The sequence below is a fragment of the Paroedura picta genome, chromosome 9 (genome assembly GCF_049243985.1).
Source record: "Paroedura picta isolate Pp20150507F chromosome 9, Ppicta_v3.0, whole genome shotgun sequence".
Lineage (NCBI taxonomy): Eukaryota > Metazoa > Chordata > Lepidosauria > Squamata > Gekkonidae > Paroedura > Paroedura picta.
In genome coordinates this window covers 20,731,487-20,743,795 of record NC_135377.1, presented here as the reverse complement: position 1 = coordinate 20,743,795, position 12,309 = coordinate 20,731,487, and the positions used below count along the sequence as shown (strand labels likewise).

The window sequence follows — 12,309 nt, the reverse complement described above, 5'->3', positions numbered from 1 at the left end:
GTAGTTTACTTCTCTACTCTCAACCACTGCCCTAACGCTCTCTGATCGCTATGGTAATGTTTAAACATCCCTTCAAAATAAAAGACAGACACGCCACAACAATGAACATAAGGAACATTTTATTTTCATGGAAATCTTAACTCATGACAATGACAAATCAATGGGAACCCTGAGCTTGTTTCTCTGCAACGATATAGTCCCATCTGGGAGTGATGGGAGACAATGACACCCGAAGTGTGTTGTAAAGGGCCGGGGGGGATGAAGTAAAGGGCTGGGGGGGGGGTAGAAGGCGTCCTTTGGGGCCCACCTCCAATTAGTTGAAGGACCACATGTGGTCTGCAGCCCACAGGTTGGGGATCGCTACTGTAGAATATACAAACACATCTACCAATACAAGAACAAATTGAAACTAAACTGTGAAAAGACTGGTAACGTTGGTTGGAAAGGAGGCGATCTTGAAAAACACTGTTGTCTCCATTTTTGATTCAGTTCAGTGGGGACTCAATTAAAGCCATGAGGTCATACAGGATCCCACTTTATTACTGGAGAAGAAAGTCAGTGTAGCTACAAAAAAGCTATCTACTCACTTAGCCTAGCCTATAAATTGGCCCCTTATATTGATATGACTGACCTGGCTATCTGGAGGCAAGCCAAGGTCACATCAAGACTAGATTACTATGATGCACTGCACCCCTAAAAACAGAGTTGGAAACTCCAACTGGCCCAGAATACTGCAACTTGGTTATTAACAGAAGAGAGACAGAACATGCATATTACCTCATCCTGTAGATGTTTGTCCATTTGTTACCGGGCTCAGTTTAAGGTACAGGCTGTCATCTACAAAGCCCTTAATGGCTTTGATTCCTCTTATATGCAAGGCTGCCTGTCTTCCTTTGCTTCTCCACAACAACTTCACAGGTCAGCAGCCGCTTTTGCAAGTGCCAGTGGTCAAAATCAACAACTAGATGTATACATGCTTTCTTCTTTGTGGCTCCCACCTTGTGGAACGGAAGTCAGGAAAGCTCCCATTGTTCCAGAAGGCATTTATGTGCAGGTAATAAGGTTGCACAGTACAAAATGCTTCACAAACTTATTTGAATAAATGACTGGGACTACGGATCATACTGCTGTAGATAATCAGCTGAAAATAGGATCCTGTAATGTGAATTGAGCCTCTTGTGGTGCAGAGTGGTAAGGCAGCAGAAATGCTGTCTGAAGCTGTCTGTCCATGAGGCTGGGAGTTCGATCCCAGCAGCCAGCTCAAGGTTGACTCAGCCTTCCATCCTTCCGAGGTTGGTAAAATGAGTACCCAGCTTGCTGCTGGGGGGTAAACGGTAATGACTGGGGAAGGCACTGGCAAACCACCCCGTATTGAGTCTGCCATAAAAATGCTAGAGGGCGTCACCCCAAGGGTCAGACATGACTCGGTGTTTGCACAGGGGATACCTTTACCATTACCTTTAATGTGATTTCTGTACTACATGTGTCATGTGAATACTATGCTGTGTTTCATTTCTTTCTGGTGGTTCCTGACTTCTAAAATCCTAATGCATTGAATACTGAATGTCCCATTTTGTTGATGGTACTTGAGTTTCTGTATAAGTCCCAGTGAGAAAGGTGGACTATAAATAACATAAATAAATAAAAATGAAGAAAAACGGAAGCCAATGACAAATATATGGTGTAATGAAATGGAATAGGCATCATTTTCTCATTCCTAATTGGAAATCTCTACAATCCCTATAACATGAAATTTATAATTTTAGTAAACCAACAAAGTGTTTAAGATTTTAAATAGGCCTTTATTGTCTTGCAGTCTTTGATATTATTTTTGGCTGCAGTTTAGCAGAAATAGTCTTGTTTTAGCTATTTGAAATGTAATCCAGTACATTTTATTTAATGTTAAGCACTTTAAAGTGCTATTTTTCTCTGTTCTTGGCACATGAAGGAAGTACCAGGGGCTAATCCTAGGCATTAGGATTCGGTTGGCCTTAGGCCAGATTGATGCAGAGATGGCTTTCTGCCTACTCTTCATTATGCTCTGTTGTCAGCTCTTCCCCTTCCAGGGAAAGATAGGGAGGTTGGGAAAGGAATATGATGAATGGGTCAGGACACAAGAGAAGGTGAAAGTGAGTGAAGGAGGGTTTTTTTTGTTGTTGTTGCTGCTCATTTTTTTCTGCTTCACTGATGAAATCTTTCATGAGTCTTCAGATTATTTCAGGAAATTATTTCAGGACTATTTTGTACTGACAAACAAAGCAAGAATGCTATGTATAATACATTAGTGAATCATGTCAACCTAGAACCCATATTTAAGCCATCTGTCTTTTTACAAGTTGTAGTTGCTGCTGTTCACATCTGCTTGTCCTTAGCTCCTTCTCTGTGGCCAGCTTGGTTAGTTTATTTGGGAATCTGTAATGTGTATTGGAATGAACAGAAATTCACTAATACAACATCCAGTCTCTTCTACATAGTACACTTATTCACTGTTAGCCTGAAGTTTGGAGAAGATGACCCATGTCTGTTGATCATCTGCTAACCGAGTTATGAAGGTCTTCCTAATGCTCACTGGAATTCTTTCGTGGAATGGCAGACTAGGTGGACCTTGGCTTGAAGACTTTTGGCTTTTCTTTTTGCCTATTTCTTATGATCTTAAAATGAAATGCACTTTAATGAGTTATGCCTTAATGGTTAAAGACTTCCTGAGTATGCATGTATGTTACAAATGCAAAGTACACCAATAGTTCTATTAGAACAAAGTGTTCTATTAGAACACTTCTGAATAAGGTCATGGTGTTTTTTACAGGGCAAGGGCATTGCCACCAAATTGATGCCATACTGATACACCGGCTGTAATAACCTGAACGGGGTCCAGGGAAGATAACAAGTCTTAAATTTAGCAGATTACACCACACCACACACACACACACACACACACACAAACAGGCGCCCACTTATGTGATTGCTAGGTGTTCAGGGGTCACTACTGATCTCTTTTAGGTAATCACCTGCCTTTGTCAAGGCTGTTATGTCCTGCAATTTCTTACACATTCCAGAGGAAGACTCTCATTTTATGCTAGATGGGTATGACAGACCTAAATCATAGAATCATAGAATAATAGAGTTGGAAGGGACCTCCTGGGTCATCTAGTCCAACCCCCTGCACTATGCAGGACACTCACATACAAATGTATGCATGTTTCTTTAGGAAGGGAGAATGAAAACGAGAGTTTGTATATTGCACCTGCTGATGTATAATAAAAAATGCAATTGTTTATAAACAGCTTTAGCCCTTTCAGATGTTATTTCAGAGCAACTGAGTAAATGCTTAAGCAAGATACACTCTGAAACACCTATAGAGAAACTTCATAATTCTTTTAGATTTTGATAACTACCTACTATCTTAATTGAGTATTTTTGAATACTTTGTTGACCTACTGAAAACTATTTTTGTTATAAACTTTATTAGAGTTGGTACTAATAAAATGATTTTTAAAAATGGAAAACCATCGTTTGAATTTCTTAAGCTTGAAAATGTTTGTCATACAGTGTGACCTAGATTTATTAGGCTGCAGTAGTTTTAGTGCATTTTGGCTGGGAAGTTTGTCATGACATCAGTGTAATCTCTGTGCAGTATGTGATTTCAGTTGGTTCTAGTGTTAAATATTTTCATAATTATGCTAGTTTTGGCAGTTAACTTGGAACTTTTTCACATCTCTTTAATGAACATGTTTTATTTCTGGTCTTACGAGGCAGCCAAAAATTAATTGTGTGTTTTCAGAGTTAACATTGAACAGAAATATGTGTGACTGCAGATTTCTTTGACATAAAAAGATCTAAATAGCAACATAGTTCTTATAAGGTCATGGCCACATGGTTGTCTTCCAGTAATTAAACTCTGATTTTAAAAAAACACAAAAATATTAGTAGTTATTTTAAAAATACATATTTTGATAGGTTTTGGTTAAATCTTTAAAAATAAATTTAAGTTTAAATAATTATTTGTATAATGCTTATGTTCCTAAGAATGAGTGTATAAAGATGATCCATTTCTTATCATTAGCCTTCTAAAAAAGACACATCTTCTTAGCTCTGCAAAAAAAGAATGCCAAGACAAATATGAATATATGTAAATCATTACTGCTTTTTTTACTCCATTAAGTATTTTACTAAGGGGAAAAAGAATTACCATTCACTCCAGATTAAATGTATGACCCTGGTAAGACTATATTGATAAACCATCCCTATTGTAACCACCAGCAGGTAAAAATATAGAGGAGAAGGGGTCTGTGGTTTGAGAAATATAAATCCAAGACTCTTTGGTTCTCTGGATCTAGATCTGTATTTGTTCACTCCCACTACAGTTCCAAAGGGAATGAACTAGTTGTCAAATGGCTTGCCTTTCTTCCCCCTAATGCATTTCATGATGAGTATGTGTTACAATTTTTAGGATGACCATGAAAGCTGTGGCTCCAGTTCGACAACTCGTAGTACCACAGAAAGTACAAAGACATCAGTGAGACCACGAAGAATTCAACAGACCACTCCTGATCCTGATTTGCCACCAGGTACTTGTATAAGTTGGGCCCGGTCATTTCACGATACATGTCATTAAGTAAAAGGCATAACCACTTTCAGTGTTGTCTTGGGGAAACTTTTCCTTTCCTGAACAGAACTCCTGTAGCCATTTTAGTACCAAACATTTTCCCTTCATGTAGCCTTTTTTTTCAGAATCAGGAACTAAATAAGCCCCTTGAATAAAGGTAGTGCAGAAACTATAGTTTTAGTATAATCACTGGAAATCATGCGAAGCTTGAGAAATCAATGCGCCATCATTTTTCTGTTGGGCCATTTACATGAAAATGTATATTAAGGGCATTGTCTTTTACAGTAAGCTTGAGTTATCAAATGTATGTGCATCTCCACAATGGGATTAAATCCCTTGCTTACTTTGTGTATGTTCCTGCTGTGGGAGAGGAAAGATGGCCACACAGACAGCTTTTGCACTGATGTTTCCTGACAGAGAAGATCATCTTGCTACTATTGTATGACACATGCAGCATTGTCTGCGTTCTGTTGGTTGTTAGAGCAACAACCAATGTCCGCTGGTAACTGGTTACCCATATGCACATTGGAAAGCTATGCTGTGGATCAGTTTGTGGTATTTGCTACCGCTTTGTGTGTATATTGTTAAAATGGAAAAGCTTTAAGCTACTGCTTCACCCACCTGTGCACTCTTTAGTAGAAGCATATAAGCTATGTGATAGAGTCTGTGTGCTTCTGTTTATCAAGTGAGTCAGGTTTTCAGTGAGCATGATGGTCTTCAGTTGCTGAATTTAGTGAATACAGTTTTGTGTTTTACACTGGAGTTTCCAAACAGTGGACTGAATAATTCCGTGTTTCCTTTTTAGGCTACGTGCAGAGTTTAATTTGGCGTGTTGTTAACAACGTCAACATTGTCATCAATAATCTTATCCTCAAATATGTCGAGGACGACATTGTTCTTTCAGTCAATATCACTTCAGCAGAATGTTACACAGTGGATGAATTTTGGGACCGAGCATTTATGGATATATCAGGTAAGCAGCATGTTGAATTCTAAGTGATGTTACTGAATAGGCACATTTCTAGAAGAGTGCATAGGAGGAGTGGGTGAAATGAAAGCAGAGAAGAAGATGGACCAAGGAGAAACTGACCTATTGAGATTTCAGTTCTGGGCTCCTGTTGCTTTGGTCATAGAATGAACGATGGTGCACAGGAAAGCTGGAAGCTTTACAGTTTCTTCACAGGCCTGTGGAAGTAAATACCCCTGTAGGATAAATTACAACTCCTCACTAGTATGGTCTCCCTAGTGATGCATAGATCACTACAGAATATTTATTTATTTAGATTTATATACCGCCCTCCCCGAATATGTTGTTGTGGGGCTATCCTTGAAGAGAACCAATGTAATGTAGCGATATTCGATTTAGGCCTAGGGAGAGCCAGATTAAATCGTCATTCAGCCATGAAGATCCCTGGGTGGCCTTGAGCCAGCTGCTTTCTTGCAGCTTAACCTTTCTCACAAGGTTATTGTGAGGATAAAATGGAGGCAAGGAAAGCTATTTATGACCTTGGAGGAAGACCAGGGTAAAAATGTAATATTTATTGTCTTTTAAAAATGTTTGTGATAATATGTATTAATTAAATAATGATATATAAAAATGGCAGGGTGTATAATGTTTTCCCCTTTAACATATTAAAATGGGAGAGAGATTTTTTTGATTGCTTTTATTACATTTTATATAACAACTCCACAGGGAGAAAGACTCTGTAGGTTGACTTTCCACTGGCTCTTTATGGCATCAGCCGTGGTATTGTTCTAATTTGCCTGGCTGCAGTGGAACACGGAGACCAGTATTCTGCCAGAAGATGGTGCTGGAGTTTATGTTGCAATCCTATGAGATTGGCTTGTGGGTTCTACAAGGCTCTATGTGGACTCCCGTGCTATTCAGAATGTATGAAACCACTGGCTGAGGCTGTATAGAACTCCAAAATGTTTCCAAAATGTGGATGGCCTCCAATTTCTTCTCTCCCTCGATATAAAGAAAGTGAGAATTTGAACTCGTGTTAGAGTTCAATGGTAAATTGGATAGGGGGTGAACAAACTGAGATTTATTCTAGGCAGAACGGAAGTCTTAACAGTTGGGAATCTGATCCTAGAGTAGGAACTAATGCCATTGCATGTTCCCATAAAATGCAGTTTTTTCAACTTAAAGGGTAGGTGGTTGCACTTGGATAGGATGCTTACCCTGGACAGACATCCAGTAACGAGTGCTTTTAAAGAGAATAATGTTTTGCCAGCCCTAGATTAGATTAATGTAAATTGGTTGGTGGTGTGCTGGCTTGGAAAGTGTTCAGAAGCTAAGTCTGACTCATAATGCAGTCAACAGAATTTTAACTTAGGTGGGTCTCTTGAAATAAATATTGCCATCTTTGCAACATCGTCATTGGTTTCCAGTTAGTTTCTGGTCCTAATTCAAAGAACTGATGGTGATGTTTAAGTTCTGTGTGCTCTGGGCTCAAGATACATTAAAAACTAGCTTCTTCCATATAAATCTCTGTTCTTTTAAGATCTTTGTGCTGACCTTGTTGTGTCTGTGATCAGTCATTATGCAAGGCAGAAAGTTCTCAGTATTGGTACTGAAGTTACGGGATCTCCCTCTCCAGAGAATTCTGCTATGCCCCATCTCCATTGATCCATTAGTTTCCAGCCAAAAGTTATTTCATTCCAGAATGTGCATTACATCTGTATTGCATTTATTCTAGTCATTTTCTTTTGGCTTGCTTTTCCTTTAGTTGTCATTTTTCTGTTTTTGTTTTCTTGCTTATTGTAGTATTCTCTTTATAATGTTAGATAATGAACAGTCTTTGTGGATTCCTTTGAATAAGGTGGGACACAGATATAAATAAATACATATAAATAAATTCAACTGTCTAATATTTTTCTTTTTCAAGCAACGGATATGGTATTAAGGAAGGTGATCAATTTTTCTGACTGCACTGTTTGCTTAGACAAGAGGAATGCTAGTGGCAAAATTGAGTTTTATCAAGATCCCCTACTTTACAAGTGTTCATTCAGGACTCGCTTACACTTCACGTATGATAACCTTAATTCGAAGATGCCATCTGTTATTAAAGTAAGTACATGTCTAGATTTGTTTCAGATTTCCTGTGTGAATAACTTAATATATACCCTTAGGGGGGAAGGGATGCTGGATAAGGGATGCATTTTTGTTCTGTCTTTCAGAAGACCATACATTTCTGAACTCTAGGTTTGAAAACTATTTTATTGTGGTCAGTAGCCTTGGCCTTGGATCCCTTGGAGCACTTCCACAGATAGAAAGATTGCTGCCTGTGGAATGTGCCTTTTTTGGTTCCTGTGCAGCCCAAAATGTGCCCCCTCCCCCACATGGGGCTTCTTGGAGAACTGTCAGGAACATAATTTTAGGGGACGTTTTGAACTATAGCAGGAAAGGGGAGGGGGTGAGAAAGTTGTGATCTGTAGGTGGACATACTTGGCTGAACCCAAGCCCTCATATTCCATGAACAGTAATCTAGCTGCTGGGAACATGTTTGTGTCATAAAGTTTGGCATTTTACATCAGTCAAACTATTTTCTCCGTTGGATCATTGATTTCTTTATGATATTTTTCACAGTTCAGTTTAACACTTTCAAGTATTTCTATTGGTAATAGAAAGCTGATGAAGTATTAGACTCAATACTAAAAGGAAGTGAAATTTTTACTTAATCTCCTAATCCATGATGGAATATTATATAACCTCATAAAACCAGTGTACCCAGTATATTTTAAGCTAGTGTTAGAAGATCAGTCCACATTTCCTGAAGAGCCTTTTAAGACATGCATTTACAGTGGACATTAACCTGTTTTTTTTTTTTATGTAGTTGAAAAAGTCTGAGTAGCTTTGTAATCTGTTTTGGGAATGTTTCCTGATGCGTGAATGCTGATGTGGAATTGTGTAGTGAACTTTGAGACCATTAATGCCAGATGCTGTGGAGACCTTTGTTTGCATATACATTCATGCTGTAATGTGTGGCTGCAGATCCACAGTAGAGGCTACTGTTGATTATTAGATACTTAAAAACTGTTTCACACTCCCCCCCCCAAAAAAAAATTAGCAGTCTGGATTTGATGCTTAGTACCCAGAGAACACTCAGGTGGCAGGTGGCAGGTGGCTCTGTCTCCAAAGGTGCTTCTGTATCTGATGGGTGGCCCAACCCTTAAAAGCTGTCGATAGACAAGGATAGGTTGTGGGTAATCAATGGCAGTGGGTGAGATTTGATCTCTTGAAGAAGTGGGGGAGGCTAGCTGTCCAATCCACCAGATGTTAGTGATCAGCTCCACTACCAGTTCAAGTATCAGGTTGATTGCCGGAGAGGAGAGGCAAGACCTAAAGATGTCATTATAACAGGAGTGAGGTTGCTAGAGCTTTCTGTGATGGACAAAGGAAGTTCTCCCTGTTTGATGCTCATTGCACAGAGAAAAATGAGAATAGTCACAAGGAAGCCCTGGATGGGGCCTCTGGGAAGTCCTGAAAGTGTGCAGCGTTTACAAACAATTCCTTCTAATCTAGAAGGCAGTTGACTTAGCATTTTTCACTGTGTCCATATTGGCTTGCAATAATATATTCTTTAAACTTCTGGTTCGGCTATATACTTCTGCATTTGAATATCCCCATATAATGATGTACATTTCTTTTCTTGTCAGATCTTTGTACAGTCTTGCTTTTCTCAACTTGTCTACAAACATTCTATCTGTGCAATAGTTCTAAAATTACTGGAAAGAATCAGCAGTTATTTTCAGATAACAGTGTTCATTAGTCCCTGTATAGAATCATAATTGACATAAGCCATGGTATGTTAAAAGTATTCTTGTATTAGATGTTGAGTGCAGTGCTAAAGTTTGCCCCTCCTCTTTTAAAAGTAGCCAAGTTTTTGTTTTTAATTTAGAATTGAAGTACAGCCATGGACTTGATCGTCGTGGTATATGCCAAGAGAGCAAATTTTTCATGGCAGAATTGCCAGTTTCTGACAGCATATAATGGAGATATTGACACGGTATTCAGCAGTGTCAACTGGTCCCGTGGTTGTATAATCATGAATTGTTTGCTTTCTTTTACTTCATTATTTACAGGAATGGTTTTAATGAATTCTGGGTCAGCATAAAATGTATGTCAGATTAATGAAATTACATTGCAAATTTATAAGCCTGGTTATCTTTCTTAGTGACCAGAAATTTCTGTTGATATAACTTTGAAAATCCTCTCTGTTTCCAAAAAAGAAGTGTGGACATCATTGTTGACCTTCAGAGTGTGGTGTAGTGGTTAAAATTGTTGAACTAGGATCTAGGTTTGAACCCCCACTCTGTTATGAAGGCCTGTTGGGCTATTCTCAGCCTGACTTACTCTCAGCCTAACCTACCTCACAGGGTTGTTTAGAAGGTAAAGTGGAAAAGGGGGGAATGTTGTAAGTCACTTTGAATTCTCATAAGGGAGAAAAGTAAAAATTTTCCTTGGATCTTTATCAGGGTTCCACAAAAGCACTCACCAAATTGCCAGCAGCAGAGAACTCCTTCGCTTGCCCCTGACAATTATCTTTTACAGAAATTTAATTTCCTGCACTGTTCCTTTGCAACTGTTTTTATTTTTACTTTCAGCTCCATGTTAGTTTGTGCCTCAAAGCATCTCCTGCTGCCTTTGGGTTTTTTTTTCTATTTAGCTTTCTGTCAGACCGATAGATCTTTCTACAAGCATTAATTGGGATTTTCTTCTAATTCTTATGAAAAAATGCTTTTCCTGATCCAGAGGCTTGTCTGATTGTGTGCCTATAAATTATAATGTATGTACTACTGGATTTGACGGGTCTTGTTCCATGGATTGCACCCTTAAACTTTCAAAGCCTCGGTGTTATTTATTTGTTTATTTGTATACTGCCACCCCCAGCCAGCCAGCCAGTTTCAGGTGGTTCACGTCAATATAACAACAGGTAAACTATCCCAAACCCACCTATCCCACCCTCCTGTTTCTGGTACCTGGGATGACAAACGACTTAAAATAACTTTAATTTGAAGAACAGTTTTAGAAAGGTTGCTCAGCAATCCTTAAACCTCATTCTAGAATGAACTGCGTTGATATAATTTTAGGGCATTTCTACAAATTATCACAACCTTAACTCTGTAAAATATAAGACAATGTCTCTAAATTGTATGTTTGGTCAGTACATATTCCTCTTAAACTACAAAATGTAATAGCAAATTAAAATAAGTCTTACATTCTGAAATTACATAATTAATATGTTATCTATAAAATTATATGTAACAGTTAAAACTAATTATGTTCTTCATAACATTTCTGTTAGCAGAATGCTTCAGTATTGGTTTATGGCATCTTGTTGATGGTCACATTCTTGATTTCATGTATTGTTAGTTGTCTGAAACCAGTGACTTCTGCAATAGCTGTTATGTCACAATGATTACAAAGCAAGTTACCACTGGCAATATGGATCATATAAGACTTTGGAAATTTGTGTTCTGTAATTGTTCCTTTTTGATCACACATGCAGGTAGACAGAATTTTCATGTCACCCTGCTCCCCTGGGCTTTCTTGTCAATACAATGTTTTTGGGGTTTTTTTGTTTTGTTTTTTTGGTATCTGCTTGTAAATGTACCATTCTCCTGAGACTTTCATTACTGTTGCAAAAAAATACAAATGCAATCAACCTGAAAACCAACTGATTTAAAATTGGCTGTATTGGAAAGAACACAACACATTCTGAAGAAAGGAATAATGTATTTGGTCTGGATTTTCATGAAGAAAATTCCTCCATTGGCCAAAATTGAATTATGCTTTTTGAACAGTTGTATTTCATTATCCTTTACCATTCTTAGTGTGTGCTACTTTTTGTTATAAAATCAAATTTTACTTATTTTTCTTGAAATCCAAAGCATTGCTGTTTGGCAGATTTCCTAATTGTGATAACTTTTTTTTAGTAAAATAACTATAGAATGAGCCAGATAAAGTCATGTATTTTTAAGTACACTTTAAGAACAGATTCTAGGTCCGGGATAGTGTTTGGGCTTGGATGATAAACCAAACATTCCATTTAATAGGACTTGGAAAAGGGAAGGGAATCCAGATAAGCTATTTACAGCAATGAGAAGAGAATCCCCCTGGTCCTGGGGACACCTCCTAATAAGAAAAAGAAGCGTAGAGAGGGGTGTTAGAGGCAGTCCTGGCTATCTTATAGGAATCCCAGGTGGCAGAACTAGCTCTCAGCTGCCTAAGAGAGGAATGGGAAGGTGACTGTAAGCCGCTATGAGCCTCCTTTGGGTGGGGAAAAGCGGCATATAAGAACCAACTTTTCTTCTTCTAATTTAGAATTAAGAGGGGAGGAAAAGAACCCCTTTCTCTGATGCTTTCTTAAGCCTGATACTTTCTTGTTAGAAGAAATGTTAGAATAAAATGAAGCCACATTTAAGTGCCCTACAATACTGGTAGAGAAAAGCTGGTCTCAGCATTGATTGGGGGGGGGGTGTTAAAGAGAGGCCAGTGCAATTAGAGACTTGATGTCATCCAATGCCTTCTGAATATCCATATGTATCTGAGGGAGTGTGTGTGCACACGAAAGCTCATACCTTGAATAAAACTTTGTTGGTCCTAAAGGTGCCACTGGACTCTAAATTCGTTCTGCTGCTTCAGACCAACATGGCTACCCACTTGAATCTATCCTCTGAATATGACACTTTATGAA

The 12,309-nt window shown here is 38.4% G+C and overlaps 1 protein-coding gene across 7 annotated transcripts in view; it reads left to right on the top strand.

The window, feature by feature from the left end:
* Positions 1-12,309, top strand: part of VPS13B (vacuolar protein sorting 13 homolog B) — a 383,695-nt gene that overhangs the window by 26,327 nt on the left and 345,059 nt on the right. For all 7 annotated transcript variants that reach the window (XR_013234028.1, XR_013234030.1, XM_077351820.1 and 4 more), the window contains exons 4-6: positions 4,451-4,568; positions 5,412-5,579; positions 7,498-7,679. Coding sequence is in view for 5 of the 7 variants with exons in the window: in XM_077351820.1 (XP_077207935.1) it covers positions 4,451-4,568; positions 5,412-5,579; positions 7,498-7,679 (468 nt within the window). In the remaining 2 variants the exon portion in view is untranslated. The remainder of the gene's footprint in view (positions 1-4,450; positions 4,569-5,411; positions 5,580-7,497; positions 7,680-12,309) is intronic.